This window comes from Pan troglodytes, chromosome 23, assembly GCF_028858775.2.
Source record: "Pan troglodytes isolate AG18354 chromosome 23, NHGRI_mPanTro3-v2.0_pri, whole genome shotgun sequence".
Lineage (NCBI taxonomy): Eukaryota > Metazoa > Chordata > Mammalia > Primates > Hominidae > Pan > Pan troglodytes.
Window position 1 is genome coordinate 42,838,821 of NC_086016.1, and position 20,366 is coordinate 42,859,186.

At 40.7% G+C, this 20,366-nt stretch overlaps 3 protein-coding genes across 16 annotated transcripts in view; 1 reads left to right on the plus strand and 2 right to left on the minus strand.

The window, feature by feature from the left end:
* Positions 1-10,852, minus strand: part of ST13 (ST13 Hsp70 interacting protein) — a 31,847-nt gene extending 20,995 nt beyond the window's left edge. For 2 of the 3 annotated variants that reach the window (XR_010156026.1, XM_009438478.5), the window contains exons 1-3: positions 10,236-10,835; positions 4,636-4,693; positions 2,148-2,223 (exon numbers count right to left, since the gene is read on the minus strand). Coding sequence is in view for 2 of the 3 variants with exons in the window: in XM_009438478.5 (XP_009436753.1) it covers positions 2,148-2,223; positions 4,636-4,693; positions 10,236-10,345 (244 nt within the window). In the remaining variant the exon portion in view is untranslated. Of the gene's footprint in view, positions 1-2,147; positions 2,224-4,635; positions 4,694-10,235 lie in introns of all 3 variants that reach the window. The other variant, XM_001167706.7, reaches the window with a different exon arrangement.
* XPNPEP3 (X-prolyl aminopeptidase 3) overlaps positions 10,850-20,366 on the plus strand; it is a 75,559-nt gene continuing 66,042 nt past the window's right edge. For 3 of the 12 annotated variants that reach the window (XR_008541610.2, XM_054675359.2, XM_009438449.4), the window contains exon 1: positions 10,850-11,045. Coding sequence is in view for 6 of the 12 variants with exons in the window: in XM_054675359.2 (XP_054531334.1) it covers positions 10,982-11,045 (64 nt within the window). In the remaining 6 variants the exon portion in view is untranslated. 12 annotated transcript variants of the gene reach the window in all.
* DNAJB7 (DnaJ heat shock protein family (Hsp40) member B7) lies at positions 14,826-15,789 on the minus strand. Its single transcript, XM_016939252.2, has one exon. The coding sequence runs from the start codon at positions 15,787-15,789 to the stop codon at positions 14,860-14,862; it is 930 nt and encodes a 309-aa protein (XP_016794741.1). The 3' UTR covers positions 14,826-14,859.

Sequence of the window (20,366 nt, forward strand, 5' to 3'; positions counted from 1 at the left end):
TAGTCAGGCTGGTCTCCAACTCCTGACCTCAGGTGGTCCACCCGCCTCAGCCTCCCAAAGTGCTGGGATTACAGGTGTGAGTCACCGTGCCCGACCTCAGGCATACCTCATTTTATTGTGTTTCACTTTACTGCACCTCACATAATGAAATGATTCTCACCCATCATATTAATAACTATCCATCTCACATATTTATTTATTTTTGGTGAGAACACTGAAGATCCAGTCTCTCAACAAATTTCAAGTATACAGTATTATAGTCATGCTGTATACTGGATCTCTGGAATTTATTCAGATTATAGCTCAAAGTTTATGCCCTTTAACACGGTAAAAAAATTTTAATCCATTTTTTAACAGCAACTAAGCTTGTCTATCAAAGTTTGATTTGTATACAAAAAAGAAAACACTTTTAGGTGGAGGGTTGGTTAAAAAATTTATTGTAGTTTTAGAAACTGGTAGAAAGTAAGACTAAAGAGGCATTTTATAAAAAGTAAAAGATCTTCAATTTAGCACTCAAACAACTGCCAGTAGAATGTAAGACCTCTAACGATATCAAAGATAATTTGATTCAGGCCAGGCGTGGTGGCTCACACCTGTAATCCCAGAACTCTGGGAGGCCAAGACGGGCAGATCACCTGAGGTCAGGAGTTTGAGACCAGCCTGGCCAACATGGTGAAACTCTGTCTCTCCTGAAAATACAAAAAAATTAGCCACGCATGGTGGCATACGCCTGTAGTCCCAGCTACTCAGGAGGCTGAGGCAGGAGACTCGCTTGAACCCAGGAGGGAGAGGTTGCAGTGAGCCGAAACTGTGCCACCACACTCCAGCCTGGGTGGCAGAGCGAAACTCAAGTCTTCCCAAAAAAACCCCCAAAAAACAACAAAAAAAACGGATTCAAAATTTAAAACATTTCAAGTACTTTTCTTCAGGTTCTGTGATATAAGAGACTTCCAAATTCATGAAGAAATTTTGTCAATTTGTGGCCAAAAAACCAACCAAACTCATAGCACAGATAGCCACTCTTCTAAATATGAACCAGTTTTATCAACATGGTTGTAAGAACTAAACAAATACTATTTTTTGGCACTCAATTCAGTTATGGGAGAACTTTTGGCTGGGCATGGTGGCTCACATCTGTAATCCCAAACACTATGGGAGGCCAAGGCAGGTGGATCACCTGAGATCAGGAGTTCAAGACCAGCCTGACCAACATGGCAAAACCCTGTCTCTACAAAAAAAAAAAAAAAAAAATACAAAAATTAGCCGTGCCTGGTGGCACACGCCTGTAGTCCCAGCTACTAGGGAGGCTGAGGCATGAGAATTGATTGAACCTGGGAGGTGGAGGCTGCAGTGAGCTGAGATCACACCGCTGCACTCCAGCCTGGGCGACACAGTGAGACTCCGTCTCAAAAAAAGAAAAAAAAAAAAAAAGAAAACTTTTTAAGTATGCTTAGAACAACTTTAATATGTAACCCAACTTTTTCTAATACAAACATTATGAAGTCTGATTTATTATCAATGAAAATGTAAAACCTGAATTGAGGGGTGCCACATGTGTAAAATACCCTTTGGAGTTTGAATGCTATTAAAAAAAGCAGCAAAATAAATTATTAACAAATATTGAGGCCAGGTGCAGTGGCTCACGCCTGTAATCTCAGCACTTTGGGAGGCCAAGGTGGGTGGATCACGAGGTCAGGAGTTCGAGGCCAGCCTTGCCAACATGGTGAAAGCCCGTCTTTACTAAAATTATAAAAATTAGCCGAGTGTGGTGGCAGGTTCCTCTAATCCCAGTTACTCGGGAGGCTCAGGCAGGAGAATGGCTTAAACCTGGGAGGTGGAGGTTGCAGTGAGCCGAGATTGTGCCAGTGCACTCCAGTCTGGGTGACAAGAGCACGACTCCATCTCAAAAAGAAAAAACAAAAAAAAATATTGATTACACATGTCAATATTTCAAACAATATGCCATTAATATCTGAATTTATTTCATGTTTCCTTTTACTTTCTAAAATGTGACTACTAGAACATTCTAAGTTTCATATGTGCCATTATATTTCTATTACACAGTGCTGATTTAAGTCACTTTAATAAAAATCAACAAAGTATCACATCATAGGTTTTCAAATACAAACTAACTACCGTCTCCTCACCTAGATCACTTTCCTCACTTGATGGTTCGTCTGCCTTTAAGTCTTCCTCCACCTTCTTACTATCAGGTTTTTCTTCCTAGCAAAGGGAAGACAAACAGTACTATCAGTATTTAATAACATATCGAATATTTATACTAATTTCTACAAATCTATGTATAAACTGTCAAATATGGCCAGGCATGGCGGCTCATGCCTGGAATTCCAGCACTTTGGGAGGCTGGGGTGGGTGGATCATTTGAGGTTAGGAGTTCAAGACTAGCCTGGCCAACACGGTGAAACCATCTCTACTAAAAATACAAATTAGCCGGACGTGGTGGTGCCCGCTTGTAATCCTAGCCACTTGGGAGGCTGAGGCAGGACAATCACTTGAACCTGGGAGGCGGAGGTTGCAGTGAGCTGAGATCATGCCACTGCACTCCAGCCTGGGCGACAGAGCAAGACTGTGTCTCAAAAATAAAAAAACAACTGTTCAAAATAAAGTTTGAACATTGACAATAAACAGTTTAGAGATTATAAATAGCCTCATGTCCACTCACATTATATTTTATTGCCAAATTTAGTAAAAATCTTTACAAGGGTTTTTGAGTTTTGGAACTGCAAATAAGAACCTGTGGAATTACAATAATAAACAATGAAAATTCAAAGAACTTAAAAGTGCACGACATATAGAAAGCAACATTTTCTTCCCATCCTATAAATAACCAGTGTGGTTTCTTGTATATCCCATTGCAGGATAGTCTCTCTATATATGAAACAACTCTATCCTTTGCCTTTTGCATTTAACAATGCTGTGTATCTTGTAAATTATATACCATTATCAGCCTACCTTCATCTATTCACTCAACCATATATTGTCAACCATTTTTAGGTTGCTTCCCTGTTACTTAAAAAATTAGAACCAAGGCAGGTGCAGTGGCTCATGCCTGTAATTCCAGCACTTTGGGAGTCCGAGGTGGGTGGATCACGAGGTCAGGAGATTGAGACCATCCTGGCTAACATGGTGAAACCCCGTCTCCACTAAAAACACAAAAAAATTAGCCGGATGTGGTGGTGGGCACCTGTAGTCCCAGCTACTCAGGAGGCTGAGGCAGGAGAAGGGCGTGAACCTGGGAGGCAGAGCTTGCAATGAGCCGAGAGATCGCACCACTGCACTCCAGCCTGGGCAACAGAGTGAGACTCTGTCTCAAAAAAAAAAAAAAAAAATTAGAACCAAAAACCTACCTTGTCACAAAATATTTGTTGAGTCCCTATAAAATGTACAAAGTCTAGGTATTCTAGAATATATTGAAAAGACAAGCCATAATTCTAGTTTAGAATGTTTTTCTTACAAAAAATTTTCAGCTGACACATAGGTTAAATATAATTTTGCCTTCATACACATTTGCCAAATAGCAAAATATCTAGGGCTCAGAAAATACCACTCTAATAAATGGTCCTTTTAAAAAAAAGGTAACTACTTTTTGGGCTTTTGCTTACCTTTTCGCATTCTCCTTCTTAATAGACATAACTTCCACTTTAAGATCCAAATAGATAACAATGTTTAAGTTTCTAAATAATAAAACAGCTATTTTATTGTCAATTTAAGACAGCTAATCAGAAAATTTGCAAAAAAAAAAAAAAAAAAGAGCCTTTTAGATATGAAGGCAGAAGAGAGAAATAAAAAATTATGAAGAAAGCATTCTGGGCCAGGCATGGTGGCTCACGCCTTAGTCCCAGCACTTTGGGAGGCTGAGAGATCACTTGAGATCAGGAGTTCCGAGACCCACCTGGCCAACATGGCGAAACCCCATTTCTACTAAAAATAGAAAAATTAGCCGGGCATGGTGGGATGCACCTGTAATCCCAGATACTCGGGAGACTGAAACAGGAGAATCGCTTGAAGCCAGTAGGCTGAGGTTGCAGTGAGCCGAGATTGTACCACTGCACTCAGACCTGGGTGACACAGTGAGACTTTGTCTCAGGAAAGAAAAAGCAAACAAATAAAACAAAAGAAAACATTCTTAAACATGTATGTTCCCCTTCATCTGTCTCTCAACTTCAGCTACTGGTAACCTTCTCCTAATCTTACACGTCCTTTAAGCAAATATGCTAACCCAACACCATGATTCACACTCAGAAATATCACTCAGGTAGTAGCGCAAAAAAATTAAATAAAGTACCTACAATGCATATGACACACTGTAAGGCAATCATGAAGACTACGGATGCACACCATCACGGAGCTTACCACTTACAGGCCATACATGTAACTTTTATTGTCATGTATTCTAAAACAGTGAACATCCAACCCTAAATTCTCAGTTCTAAATCAGAATCCAGAGAATTCGGGTCTACAAAGTTATAAAGATAAAGAGGTCTTAAAAGGTCTTATTTCCAAGTGATCTGGGGGAAATCAGGAGTGATCATTGGAGAGCAGCAGTTTAAAAACAACCCCTAAGAAATCTTATAGTACTTTATCACAAAACATACAAATGAAATTAAAACTTACCTTGGTATTTTCTTCTGATTTAGCTTTCTGAGTAGCAGGTGGTACTTTACCACCCATGCTTGAAGAAGATGAGAAAAAAGATATTTGTTTAGAAAATTAAAATTCACTGTCACGCAACGTATTTATACCTAAAAAATAACGTTAGACATTTAGATGACTACCTTTTCAAAATTTAAAAGTAAACTCTCAATTAATCTGAATGCTGTGGTATTATTATGGTTAATTTTTTTCCAGCTTAAAATTTATTTTAAGGCTACTGGCTAATGAACCCCTTTCTTTGCCTCAATGAGTCAAATAAACATAATGTATAGCTTCTCTGTGCCTCTTCCCAGAGGAAAAGAGGCAGATATGTCAACATGCAATGACAAAATCATTTGCACAAGCTGTTAACTTAGAATTCAACTCGGTAGGTATATTTGAATCCTAAATTTGAAACTTGAAATAAGAGTTCAATTAAATTCAAATATGCAGTTTATGAAATAACTATACCGTCATGATATAATAATTCAAAATGTTTGTGTCCTGTGACTGAGACCTATGAGAATTTTTCTTGCTTATATTTGCATGCCCGTCACATTATAGATTTTCTCCTTATACACCCCTCCCAACCTCATCCATTAATACTTCCTCCTGACCCTACAAACCCTTCTTTCCCAAATAGTTCAGGGCAACACAATTCATTATAAGCAAATAACTAGAAGAGAAAAATTACAAAGAATTAGCGTTACATGCTCCATTTGGTGCAAACCCTATAGTATATGGGCTACCTGCAACAATCCAGTGACTAAAATGGTTGATAGACTTAAGAGCACTCCACAACAGTTGGAAGCAACGTAGACATTATTAAAATTTGCCTTAAAAACAAACAACAAAAGCCATTAACTATGTAAAACAAGGGGATATATTAACTTTGAAAACAGAAAGGGTTGATTCTTTTTTTTTTTTTTTGAGATGGAGTCTTGCTCTGTCACCCAGGCTGGAGTGCAGTGGCGCAATCTTGGCTCACTGCAACCTCCACCTCCTGGGTTCAAGCGATTCTCCTGCCTCAGCCTCCCAAGTAACTGGGACTACAGGGTGCATGCCACCACACCCAGCTGATTTTTTGTTTTAGTAGAGACGGGGTTTCACCATGTTAGCCAGAACGGTCTCGATCTCCTGACCTCGTAATCCGCCAGCCTTGGCCTCCCAAAGTGCTGGATTTACAGGCATGAGCCACTGCGCCTGGCCTGATTCTTTGTAACTAGAGTTGTCATATCCACATTTACATTCATTTCAGTTGGGTGGAATTTGTGGTCATAAGGGTATGTGCAGGCTGAATTTAAATGGGCATCAGTTTTCTGAAGTTCTTTTATCAATTTACACTTTTATCAGCAATGTATGAGAATTCCAATTGTTTCACGCCTTGGCCAATGCTTAGCTATTGTCCATCTTAAAGATTTTTTAGCCATTCTGATAGGTGCCTACTGGCATCTCATTGCAGTTGAGTCCCTTTTCATATATTTACTGGTCATTTAAAAAGACTTTTTTGTACAGTTCAACTCTCATCCAGCTTTCTAATAGATTGTCCTTCTTTATTTGAAGGTGTTGTCTGTATTCTGCATATGAACCCTTTGTCAGCTTTATGTGTTGCAAATATTTTCTCCCACCCTGTAGCTTGCCTTTTCACTCTCTTAGTATCATCTGAGGATCCCAATATGAAGCAAAAGTATAAATGCAAAGTAGCAGATGGAATGAAAAGAAACAGAATTTGGAATTTCTTATAAGCACCATTCAAACGAACAAAATGTGCCTACTTTTTCCATTATGTTTAATATGACAGAAGAAAATGTTACTCAGTACCCTTAATATGGAATAGCTCCCATGTCAAACATAAAGATTATATGATCCAAAACATCCTAATCTGCAATTCAGCGAAGTAAAATGATTTAATGATAAGGAACAGGCATATAGACACCACAAAATTCTTTTCTATGGAAACACTACTTTGCAAAAGAGCACAGTAATCACCAGTCCTTTGTAGTTAAATTTTAATGAAGACACAGGGTTTCTTACACTGTGTTCTTCCTAAGTTTCAAAATGCAGCGTCAGGAATGTATTTTAGAGTGACATCCAGACATAGTATAACTTACAGTACACTAACTTTGGCAAGTGATATTCCTGCCAAGAAATGTATTAAGCTAAATCCAATCCTAAATTTGGGAAGGCCAGACAAACCCAAATTGAGAGAAAGTCTATAAAATAACTTGCCAATAACATTCAAACTGTTAAGATCATGAAAGTCAAGGAAAGACTGAGGAATTGTTTCAGAATGGAGACTACGTGACATGGCAACTAAATGCAACACATAAATCTGAGGATTAGATAGCATAAATGCATCAGCATTAGTTTCCTAAGTTTAGTATTTGCATTGTAAAGACTTTGTAGGAAGTATACACTCACTGGTGTTGGGGTATAATGTTGGCAGCTTACTCTCAACTAGTTCAGAAAAAATTCCTTTGTACCATACCTGCAATTTTTCTGAGCTAGAAATTGTTGCAAAAAAAAAAAAACTTAAAAAAAAAAAGAGGATTTACTCATAAGCTAGATTTAGTTTCTCCCATCCCAAATTCTAGTTAACTAATGGAAGAAAACACCAACTCATAGGTACGAAATTTCAATTAATGCTTCCAAGGCTTAGAACAAGCTACTTTCTGGCCAAAAACTGCCACTTGGACTTTGGCACTACAGGCTTTTTTATGTTACACAATCAAGTAGGACCAGTGTAGAGACTTTTCTCACATAGGACCACATAAAACTTCATTCACAATTCTCTTAATTTGATAACCTTCTAATCTGCTTTGTGCTATGGTTATTTGTACACATGTACAAAAAATTGGTTGCTGCACTCTAAATTCCATATTGAGGGTAGAAATGCATTCTGTTCATTTCCTTTACAACATTTAGGAAAAGCCATGTGCCACGTACTGTACTAGGGAGTAGAAAACAAAGACACTCTCTTCGATCTTAATTACCATCAAGTAAAGCCATGAAACCACATACAAGATACTAAATTGTTAAACGGGAGAAAATAGAGTGGGAGAATGCTTCTGTCTCTAAAAAGGGAAAAACAAAAATATCTCAAAACACAGTTCTTGAAAAGAACAGTCTCCCTGGATCCTCACTGACAACTAGTTCAGAAAGACTTTTAGTATTTCTCTTTGTGCAATTTAAAAGGTTAAACTAATAAATCCTTATATCAAATAAAACTAAGCTATAAACAATGCTAGCAATTATAGCAAATAGGCAGATGTACTGTTCTTCAACAGCTAAGCCTGTGAGAAACAGATGTTTTCAACTTGAGTAACCCTAACAGTAGCATCAGGCCTAGGAAGACGTCTGGACCTAGAAGTCTCCACATTCAGCCCCATCTGCCACAATCTCGAACTGCAGACTGATGAAGGCAGAGAGAAACGGATACAAACGCAAAGGCCTCAGAGTTTATAAAAATCTTAGTTTAAATACAGAAATAAGGAGAAAAAGCTTCTAATATTAAATATCTCAATGTAAGTTCAGAATAAAGTCCCTACATATGCCATGATGCTTCACCCCATACTTCAGCCAACTCAGGATGGCTAAAGAATGTAAGTGGAATCAGAAAGAAAAACTGGAATTACCTATGTTAAAATAAGGTACATGACTATTTCTTGTTTTTGTTTGGGAGATAGTAGTGCCTGACAAATATTTTGCAAACCTTAAAGTGGAATTCTCTACATAGGCACAATCACTCCAGCACAAGTCAGGAGGACACTGTTCTTACACATGCTTTTAATTTGTTCTTCTGTGTCTCCTCTTCCTCACTAGTAAGAATGAAACAAAAACATTGTATCCACTTAATGTAAAGTGGAGCCAGCTCTTGGAGCCGGCTGTTTTCTTCCTGTGATACTTGTCTACTTTACCTGGAATTTTAGAAAGAATTTATTAACTGCAGGTTCTTTCCTATAATTAGGATAAAAGCATACAAATATCTTAAGGCTTTTGGATCATCAAGCTGTTCAATAGAGAAAACAACTAAAATCTAGCCCTCAATTCCTAATCCTGACATTTCCCGGTTGAGGAGTTTGCAAAATAGACTTCTTACCAATATTCATAAAGTTACTATTAACATAGTAATATTAAATGGTCTCAGAATTTCACATATAAGTAAGTCTTCCAGTAGTTAGACAATTGGTGGGGAGCTAAAAATTGAAAAACTTCTTAGAGGAAAAAAATACAATATACAACACTGACAGACTGTAACGAGTTTTTTCCTTAGAACCAGCTTGTTGTTAAGAAATATTCTTTGACCTATTTGGTAATCATGAGCTCATCTTCCCATATAAAAATATCACGCTGGGTGAAGTGGCTCACGCCTGTAATACCACCACTTTGGGAGGCGGGGGAGTCCCTTGAGGCCAGGAGTTCAAGACAAGCCTGGGCAACTTAATGTGACCCCCCATCTCTACAAAAAAATTAAATTAGCCAAGTATGGTGGCTCGATCCCGCACTGCTCGCCACCTGGGAGACTGATGCAGGAGGATCGCTTGTGCCCAAGAATTGGAGGCTGCAGTGATCCCGCCACTGTATGCGGCCTGGACAAGTCTCTAAAAGACAAAAATCACTAAACACATAACGTTCACAGCAGCACCTCTCAGGAGTCGCAATGGTCTGCATAGTTGCTATTTATCCCTGTTTAGTGCAATTTGTATGTCATCTTTACAGTTCCCCATTAGTAATAATTTTTTAAAAAGTCATCTTAGGGAAGACTTCCCTCTCACTTTTTCTCTTCGGTGCTCCTTCAACACATAAAATGCTAATTACTATTATACAGTAAATATCAAAACGAACTTTTCTATTTATTCGTCTAGACAGTACTTATACTGTTTCCTAGCACCAGGCACAGTGCCTTGTCAATTAACTCTTTGCACGTAGCGAAGTACTCTACAGTTAAAGACAACAAGATTATATCCTGGAAACATGCCAGGCCTTAAGAAATTATTTTTCTCAGACGTGATTGGAGTGGTAACACTGCCAAGTAACGGAGGTATAATAAGTGATTCTCAAGATAATTAATCCTACGCAGCTACAAACGCTGTAAGGTAAAAACAATCATTTTTACAGTTATCATTCTTACTAGTTTTGTAACTTTTAACTTACTAGTGTTATATTATTATAACACGATGTAAAGGGATAGTGCGTAAAGGAACTGCTATGTACCAATGAGACCTGAGCAGGGCACACAAGACTGAAAGAAAAACAACCCCACGCAAAATCTACGTCTTGCAGTTTTCACTCCTCGCGTCTCCAGTGTCCACGCATCCGCAGTCCTGTTTTTGTATTTCGCCCAAGATACACCCCTGGGCAACCTCAGGATGCGAGGAACCCAGCTCTGCCTCCTGCTCCCCGCGGCTCCTGTACTACCCAAGGCTCGCGATCTTCCATGACCCCTCGAAGTTGCCTCCCTTTCCCGGGCAAAGAAGGGGCAGCGACCCCGCCTCGCCCGCCGGCCCGAGCCAGGTCCAGCCCGGTTCCCCCTGGGGCCGTGCTTCCCCCCGCCCCCAACGGTCCTCAGGCCTGGGTCTCACCTCTCCACCCACTCCCTCAGGAAGCGCATTTCCTCGGTGTGCAGAACGCTCGGATCCTGCTTACACATTTTCACAAAGGCCCGAAGCTCGTTCACTTTGCGGGGGTCCATGGTAGGGAGGTGGTGGGCGAAACTGGGGGGCTACGGCCCGGTTCCAGGCCCAGGCGCTGGCTCGGCGTGACCGCGCAGAAGGGGGCGGCTGCCGCGAGACAGAACAGACTAGAACCTCCCCGGCCGCTGGCTCCTCCCACACAACGGTCTCGTGACCTCGGGTCCTCCGCCTGCTCATTCCTACTCCCTCTGCGCTGCTCCTGCGCGCTCCCTAGAATCTTCTAGAAGCGTGGCTGTTCGTGCTGTTGCCTGCCTCCCTGCGCATACATTCTCATATTCTTAACTAGGAACCAGCTCCCTGGATGGGGCAACCCCAGAAATGGGCGCCTTCAAGAAGGCGGGAGATAACATCCCCTCCAGGGGGCGATGTCCAAGAGCATATTGTGTGGCTGCGTGCACTGAGTAGAGCTCAACGCCCGGGACCTAAAAAAAAAAAAAAGGGCGTGGAGCCGGAGGGTCGGTCCCAGCTCGGGGCATGACGTCACAACCTGCGCCGCCGCGCAAGGAAGGCCCGCGAGCCGCCTCCGCCGGAAGGGGAGGTGCGGCTGGCCCGGTTTCCTGGCGACGCGGCCCAGCAGGCGGTTGCATTCCCCGTCGTTACCCTCTTTCTCTTCCCGACGCGTGAGTTAGGCCGTAATGCCTTGGCTGCTCTCAGCCCCCAAGCTGGTTCCCGCTGTAGCAAACGTCCGCGGCCTCTCAGGTTAGACTCTCCTCCCACGGTCTCCTCCCATGGTGTCCCCTGGAGGGACCCAAGTTGGTCTCAGGCGATCCCTGGTTCGGCTGACCCTTCTCCTGGTGGGGCCTCCGCTCCCCAACCCTCTGTGCTCTCCGCGGATTTCTTCTATACCGGCTGCTCCTGGAAAGGGGTGGGCCCAGTGTGTTCTCTACCGTTGAGGTATTCTGTGAAGCCGAAATGACTGCAGAGAGAAAAGTGTGCCATCCCCCAGAGGGGCTGTCTTCCAAGTTACTCGGACTCCGAAGTTGTGGCAATTATCACACTTAAGTGACAATGTGTCTCACATCAAGTAGCTCTTGTTTCTGTTAGGCATGAGAGCTTGCTCCAGACTATACACGAAGCATGTTTAGTAACACAAATTCTTTCAGCAGCTCCTCTTAGGAAAGGTAACTGTTTGGAAATACTTCTGGGGCATTCTGTGTCTGAAAGTCCTGTTTGCAAAGACAAGACGAAGGATAAGGAGAATAATTTTTTGTAGGGTGTCCTCTATTGCGAGCAATTAATCTGATGAACATAAAGCTTAATCAGTGAAAACTGAATCACCTTCCTTGCAGGCGGATCTGCCATTGGATCGTATTTCAGTTTTTTGGGTCAATATATGAACAATGTGTGAACCAGAACGTATGGTATTTGACATCAAAGCTATGTCTTGGCATATGTTTATGTTGATATACTTGAATTCATTTAAAATGGAATGTTAATTACATCGACTTCTTACTATAAAAAATAAAAAGTTATTGTCCAGTGCACAGAACTTGTTGTTCAGTTCTCATAGTAAAGCTGCAGAAAGACAACTCTCCGTGGGATTAGGTGAAAAGAAAGATGTGCAATTGTTCAGTCTTTTTTTGAGACAGGCTCTCATTCTGTTGCTCAGACTGGAGTGCAGTGGCAATCTCTGCTTATTTGCAACCTCTGCCTCCTGAGTTCAAGCAATTCTCGTGCCTCAGCCTCCCAAGGTAGCTGGGATTATAGGCGTGTGCCACCACGCCTGGCTAATTTTTGTAATTGTAGTAGAGACCAGGTTTTGCCGCGTTGGCCAAGCTGATCTCGAACTCCTGGCCTCAAGCGATCCACCCTCCTCTCTGAGCCACCGCACCAGGCCTGGAATTTGCTTTTATTTGAAAGGCTCTCCCCAACCTGACTAAAGGAGCCATACTACCAGAAGGAACACTTGCAAAGGCACAGAACTCTAAAACGGAATGGCCAGCACTAAGCGTTGCAATCGTTTAGTATGGCTGGAGAAGCTTTTTTTTTTTTGTTTTGAAACAGAGTCTTGCTCTTGTCGCCCAGGCTGGAGTGCAATGGCGCGATCTCTTGCCTCACTGCAACCTCCACCTCCCGAGTTCAAGCGATTCTCCTGCCTCAGCCTCCCGAGTAGCTGGGATTACAGGCGCCCGCCACCACGCCTGGCTAATTTATGTGTTTTTAGTAGAGATGGGGTTTCACCATCTTTGCCCGGCTGGTTTTGAACTCCTGACCTCGTGATCCACCCGCCTCGGCCTCCCAAAGTGCTAGGATTACAGGCGTGAGCCACCGCGCCCGGCTTAGGAAAAGATTTTTTGAAAGATGTTCTCAAACAAAATAGTAGGCATTGCACGAAAATGATTCTGTGATCAAATACTTTTGGGGAATGCTGCCTTTCATAATGTACATAATAGTTTAATTCTTTTTTTGGAGATGGAGTCTCGCCATGTTGCCCAAGGTAAACTTGAACTCTCACCTCAGCTTCTCATAGTGTTGCGATTATAAGTGTGAGCCACTGCACCCAGCCCTTAATAGTCTAGGTTTCTGAGAGATGTGTTCCGCAGTAATTTGCAAAATGTGTAAAAATGTATTTGACCATGGACCCCTTTTCTGTGATGAGTCTTGAACTGGTATCCCTGGAACAGATTTTGGGAGAAGTTGGGCTAGAGCATAAGATGAGTACAAGGAGCTGATAGGAAATCAAGTTGGGAAAAAAGCTGGTGGCTGGCTCGTGGAGGGCCTTGTGTATTATGTTAAGCAAACAATTAGCTTTTTCCTTTAGATGGTGGGAAAACTTTGAGGAATTTTAAGCTATTGAGTAAGATGATTAAATCTAAATTTTTGGTTTTCTGTTAAGAGTGAAGAAATGGACTACAGGGCATGTCATTACATTCTTAAATTTTCTGAGACACTGATTTTTGCTTTAGTTTTTGGAAAATTGCAATTTTTTTTTCAACTTTACTACCACATGCATGATAACAGATAAACTCTACTAAATATCACATCTTATATTAGAAGCATTTAAAATACCCTGGGCTTTTATTATTTTATTTTCTGAAAATAAACTTTGAATACTAATTGTCCGCAGTCTCTTCTATAGAATAAATAACCTTTCCTTCTCCCATCTGCCCACTAAAAATCAAATACCGATACAAAACAGAAGCTCTTGACTATAGCTGTCTTTTAAAAATAGCAGATATTATAATTTTTTTCTAATTTTGCATGTGTATTTGGCCAAAGTTGAATAAGTTTTAGTGCTGCTAGATGTAACTCAAACTGTTTGCTCGATATCTGATGTATTTGTAACCCATCTGTTTTTCTCCCAACATGACTAAATTAAAATGGCTATAGGTGCTATTTTAGAGTAATGTATTTGTAGATTTTGTGTACAAACTCTAAACAAAAATAGAAAATTTCCTATCTGGAGTGATTCACTGATGGCCTACCATACAGACTGCTCTGAGGAATTCAGGGTAAGACTGGTCTTTAAAAAAAATGTGGTAAAATATACTACATAAAATTTACCATGTTACCCGTTTTTTAATTTTTTAAATTTTCTATAGTTTTTCTTTAGAGACGGTCACACTCTCAGCTGGAGTGCAATGGCAAGTGCAATGGCTCCCTACAACCTCAAACTCCTGGGCTCAAGCAGTCCTCCCACCTCAGCCTCCTAAGTAGCTAGGACTACAGGCACGTACCACCACACCCAGCTAAATTTTTAAAAAAGTTTTTTCATAGAGGACAGGTCTCTTTATGTTACCCGGACTGTCGCGAAATTCTGACTTCAAGCAACCCTCCTGCCTGGGCCTCCCAAGATGCTAGGATTACAGGTGTGAGCCACTGCACCCAGCTAAGTCTATTTTTAACTTAAAATACTTTATACTTTAATTTTTAATTTGTAGTACCTTTAAGTTATAATGCATCAAATGCTGTACCTCCATTGGAAAAAAGCCATTTCATGAATAATTGTGTAGTCTGAACCTGTGTGTCTTAATACATTCTTGTCTCCTAATGCTATGCATGTTTTGTAAGTTTGTATAGTGGTTTTAATTAGAAAAAAGAAAAATAGGCTATAAACTCTACTAAAGAAAAATTCAAAAGTAAAAAACTCTTTGCAGTTTTCCAAATTCCTTTTTTTTTTTAAGACAGGGTCTTACTTTGTCACCCAAGCTGGAGTGCAGTGGTGTGATCCCATTACACTGCAACCTATGTCTTCCAGGCTCAAGCAGTCTTTCTACCAGCTTTCCGAGTAGCTGGGACTACAGGTGCGCACCACCACACTTGGCTAATTTTTAAATTTTTTGTAGAGAAAAGATCTCACTATACTGCCCAGGCAAATTCTTATTAGCACCAACTGTCACCACAAACTCATCCTTTTCTGACATACCCATTCAAAAAAACTACTAACCAAATGTCCACAATCCTGCTAAAAGTGTTGAAAAGCTCTTAGTATAGTATTGTGTTATCTACAAAATGTGTGATTAACCAAAACACACACAATTGTGTTCAAATGTTATATATTTGAAGAGTCAATTTAACAATTCCTTTTGGTAGACTTCTTTTGCACCTCTTTGCGCTTCTTTTTTTTCCTCTTACCACCCTCTTTGACTCCTGCTGAGAAAATAGGGGGATCCCCGTTGCTGGTAACCCAAGATATACCTCCCTCATCATTGTCCACGAAAGTATATTGAGATACATGTTTGGAGCTGTGAGAATTTGGTGAATAGTTGTTGAATGACTGTGTTCTCCAGCTGCATTCTTTTGCAAAGCCCTCTTCATTGGCCACACTATTTACAAGAAAAAATGTCAACTCTCCATTATCTTCAGCTTCTCTTTCTTGATCACTTTCAATAATTTTCTTTGTATTAATATTTCTGCCATTAACAATTTTGTCTGAAGTTGTAACAGATATGTAGTTGTCCATCCCACTATTATCAAAAGCCAGGGAAGAGAAAGAAGTAAGGCCTTCATGCCCCAATGAACCCTGTGATGTATATCCTGTATCATGTGAAGAAAATTTCTCAAAAATTGGATATTCACTGGCGGTGGAGAAAAAGTATCCTGCATCTCTGTTTCTGTTTCCATAGGAGCTTCTTGGACGATTTAACAGGTCCTCAAGCGAGTCTTCAAAGAAGTGAAAAGAAAATGGATCCCTTTTATGAAAAATTTCTTTAAAAACATCATCTGGCTTTTGGAATGTGAAGCCATACTCACATCCATCATCAAAATGACTTCCACCTCCGTTTAATCCTTCTGTGCCATATTTATCATAAATGTCCCGTTTCTCATCATTTGATAATACCTCGTATGCCTCAGCTACTTCTTTGAATTTTCTCTCTGCTTCTTCTTTATTTTCTGGATTTTTATCAGGGTGCCATTTAAGTGCCACTTTATGATAAGCTTTTTTAATGTCCTCAGGTGAAGCATATCTTTGCAGTCCTAGAACTTCATAGTAATCCACCATGTTTTAACAGATAATTGGAAGTGGGTGTGCTGGGTATTGAGAACCGTGGTTTCCTCAGCTCAGGCTCTGCTGGTGGTGGTGACAGAGGTAGTGACTGCAAATAGGTACATTTTTATGTTAAAGACAATGTTATTACCATTGCTAGGAGATGAGGATACTGATTATGTGGCAAGCAGAGTTACAAATATGTCAGAGACGGCTGCATTATGGTGTCATTCTGGGGTCTGTAGGGACTGGACCTTCCAAATAGAGCTAGTCCAGAGTCGTACCAGACCATCCTGAATCCTCTGGACTGTTTCCCCTGTATGTTTCCCTGGAAGCTTCAGGCAGTGCCTCATAAGCCAATGGAATCTGTTGCTAATAGCCACAGCATATCCCTTGCATAATATGACCTCTAGATTACTGCGCCTTAATTGCTTCCCAGCTCTTCTATGCTTTGGTTTAGAAAAATGAAGTACTGACTTACGGGTGAAGAAAGTATTCAAACAGTTGACATATTTATTTCAGTCAAGAAACAGTTCAGAGGGAGATACAAACAAGTAACTTAGTTACAATGTGATAGTTATGATGAGAGGAAGTACTGGGTGCTAAACAATTACATGAGAGACAGCTCATGTACAAATAAGAGAACAAATAAAATAATTTAAGATAATGCGATATGTGCTCCAAAAAAAATAGCAATGTGCTGGGGGCAGAGTGCTACTTTAGATTGGTTTTAGAAGGCTTCTGAGGAGATGACATTATTGCTGAGACCTATAGGACAGTCAGCCACATAGTGATCTAATATGGTAGCCACTGGCCATGTTGATGGACATTTTGGTTGTTGCCAGTTGGGGCTGTTGGACATAAAGCTAGCACTTATTTCAAGTACAGTGGGAAGCCTTTGTGGGGAGTGGGGAATATGCAAGTTTAATGATGTGATTTACATTTGTAATGGATCAGTGGCTACTATTTGGAAATTCAGTCATGTATGGGAAAGTAGAATTTGAGAGCCAAGTTAGAAACAGACCAAAGGTGATTTTCTTTGGGGATAAACTACCAGTAGTCTAGACCCGAATTTAAAGGTCTTATATTCTATACCTGGCTCATTTTATTGTCTCAGAAAATTCCCTATAATCTTTGTTTTTCCTCCTCTATGTTGTGTTTATTTTATTTTCCATCACATTTATAACCCCTCAGTTAAATGATACTCTAATGAAATCTAAAACTGTAGTGTATGTTTCTAGTCTTTCAAGACCATTTGTCAGGTCTGAATTTTTTTTGCTTTGCATTTTTATATATACTCATTTTTGAGAGGTATTGTGAAATGCTTAAAACTCAATTTAAATTCTCTCCAGTGTATGTTCTTACATGTACTTATGTGTGGCTTACCCATGATTATAATTTGCCTACCACTGGAAATAATAACCAATAATGTCGAAAATTATTTGAGTACCCTCTGAGTCACACTGTAGCAAGTGCTCATTTAACTGACACAGCATTCTAGCAAAATAAATATTTTATGCCCATAAGAAAACAGACGTTCTGAGAGAGAAAGTAATTTGTCTAAGGCTACATAGCTTGTTAGTGAAAAATCTGATTTTTAAACTTGAGTCTAATTTCAAGTTCTCCTCATTCCACTCTACTGCATTTCTCGGACTAGGACTTAAAGAGTTTAGGTTCTAGGCATTCCACAAACAGATACTGAGAACCTGCTGTTACCGGAAAGGGGTCCCAATCCAGACCGCAAGAGATGGTTCTTGGATCTCGTGCAAGAAAGAATTTGAGTGGAATCCACAGAGTAAAGTGAAAGCAAGTTTATTAAGAAAGTAAAGGAATAAAGAATGGCTACTCCATAGGCAGAGCAGCCCCAAGGGCTGCTGGTTGCCCATTTTTATGGTTATTTCTTGATTATATCCTAAACAGGAAGTGGATTATTCATGCTTCCCCATTTCAGACCATATAGGGTAACTTCCTGACGTTGCCATGGCATCTGTAAACTCTTGGGGTGCTGGTGAGAGTGTAGCAGTGAGGACAATCAGAGGTTACTGTCATTGCCATCTTAGTTTTAGTGGGGTTTGGCCATCTCCTTTTTTTAAGAACATCACAGGTAAAGCTCACAGGAAGGTGACAGTCTAGGAGAAGATGTTTGCAGTGTCTAAATTTGACAGGGACTTATTTTATTATCATTATTATTGTTATTATTATTATTATTTGAGGTGGAGTGTCGCTCTTATTGCCCAGGCTGGAGTGCAATGGTGGGGTCTTGGCTCACTGCAAAATCTACCTCCCAGGTTCAAGCCATTCTCCTGCCTCAGCCCGCTGAGTAGCTGGGATTACAGGCATGCGCCACCACGCCCCGCTAATTTTGTGTTTTTAGTAGAGAGGGGGTTTCTCCATGTTGGTCAGGCTGATCTCGAGCTCCCAACCTCAGGTGATCTGCCCGCCTCAGCCTCCCAAAGCGCTGGGATTACAGGCATAAGCCACCGCACCCAGCTGGTCAGCTTCTTTACTATAACCTACCTGTTTTATTAGCAGGGTTTTTATGTCCTGCATTTTGTGCTGACTTCCTATTTCATTCTTTGATTAAGACTGCCTTAACTTACTGGGAATGTAGCCCAGCAGGTCTTAGCCTTATTTTACCAAACCCCTACTGAAGATGGAGTTGCTCTGGTTCAAACGCCTCTGACACTATGATACAGAGAGAAGGTAGAAAATAGGAAATTCTGCTCTTAAGAAATTCATATAGTTTGAAAAAACTAATTTCAGTGGAGTGTAAAGTTATAATATGAGCACTTGTTTCTGCAGTTATACCCTTCTTTGTTGATCCTTTGCCTCCCAGCCATCCGCTGTGCCATTTTCTCTGCCTCTTCACAACAAAACTTATCCAGAGTATTGTCTCAGTGTCTTTGCTTTCTTACATCCTATTCCCTCCTTGGCACACTCCAATCTGTCTTCTGTCTTCTTTACTCTGCTAAAATCGCCAGGGTCTCCGGTGACTTTGATGTTACCATATCCAGTGGTTGTCCTTTTGGCTTCCTTATATTTTGAAGCACTTGCCACACTGTGAGCCCTCCCCACTTTTTTTTTTTTTTTTTTTTTGAGATGGAGTTTCACTCTTGTTGCCCAGGCTAGAGTGCAGTGGTGTGATCTCGGCTCACTGCAACCTCTGCTTCCCAGGTTCAAGCCATTCTCCTGCTTCAGCCTCCCGAGTAGCTGGGATTACAGGCATGCGCCACCATGCCTGGCTAATTTTGTATTTTTAGTGGAGACAGGGTTTCTCCATGTTGGTCAGGCTGGTCTCGAACTCCCGACCTCATGTGATCCACTTGCCTCGGCCTCCCAAAGTGCTGGGATTACAGGTGTGAGCCACCGCGCCTGGCATAGTCCTCCCCACTTCTTAAAACACTTGTTTTTTAACTTCCTAAATACCACACTCTTTTTTTGTGGGGGGCGGGGGGGCAGCGGGTAGAGACAGGGTTTAGCCATGTTGGCCAGGCTGGTCCCGAACTCCTGGCCTCAAGTGATCTGTCTGCCTGCGTTGGCCTCCCAAAGTGCTGGGATTACAAGCGTGAGCCACCACGCCCGGCCCTAAATACTGTACTCTTCTAGTTTTCCTTCTTTCTCCTGTGCTCTTTCTCACACTAAAATATTACAGTGCCAGGCTTTGTTCAGTCTCCCTGGGTAATGCCCATTCCCAGGGCTTTAGATGCCATCTGTGTGCTTATAACACCCTAATTTATATATCTAGCCTAGCACTTTTCTCCCTGAAATTAAGATTGCTCATTTGACCTCTCCATTAAATTTATTTCCAATAAATATCTCAGGCTTTCCTGTTTCATGTAATGGTACAACCATTTATTCACTTGTTCAAGTCAAAAATCAAGAATTATTCTTAATTCCTCTTTTTTCTTTATTTCTTATGTCCAATTAGAAGCCAGACTCATTGACTTTTAACTTCAAAATACATTCCAAATCAAGTCACTGGGAAAATAAAGTCAAATAACAAGTGATCTCTGCTTCCAAAGATTGTTCATAGTAGACTGGCAAACTAATTAGCAATTATGTGAAGTGTAGTAGGTATTAAAATAGAAATCATAGGAGCGTTGGGGAAGACATCTGAAACAAGCAGAACAGAGGCAGTAGGTGTGAGAAGAGTAAGAGAAGTCTCTTGCATAAGTGATGTTTGAGCTGGTATTTTTTTAGAATTTCTGTAATCATATAAGCAGGCAGTGTGCACTTTAGACTAAGAGAACTATATTTTTTAATGCAAATGCTATTATGATGGAGAATGATTTAGCCGGGGTTCTTCAAGTAGCTTAGTGTGGCTGCAATAATGTTTTTTGAGGATTAGGTCAGATAAGGGAGCAGGATCCAAATCATGAAGTTTCCTAAGCAAAAGAGTTTGAAGCTTATGAACTGGATATTTTTGAAATAGGGCTTAACACACCAGCTTTGCTACTAATTATATGACTTCGGGCAAAAGATGTTTAATGTAAGTAAAAAGCTATTGAGACCTTTTTTAAAAATTTACTGGGAATAAACATCTTAATTTATGTCTCCTGTTAAAGTGTTACTTGTTTGCTTTGAATTTAATA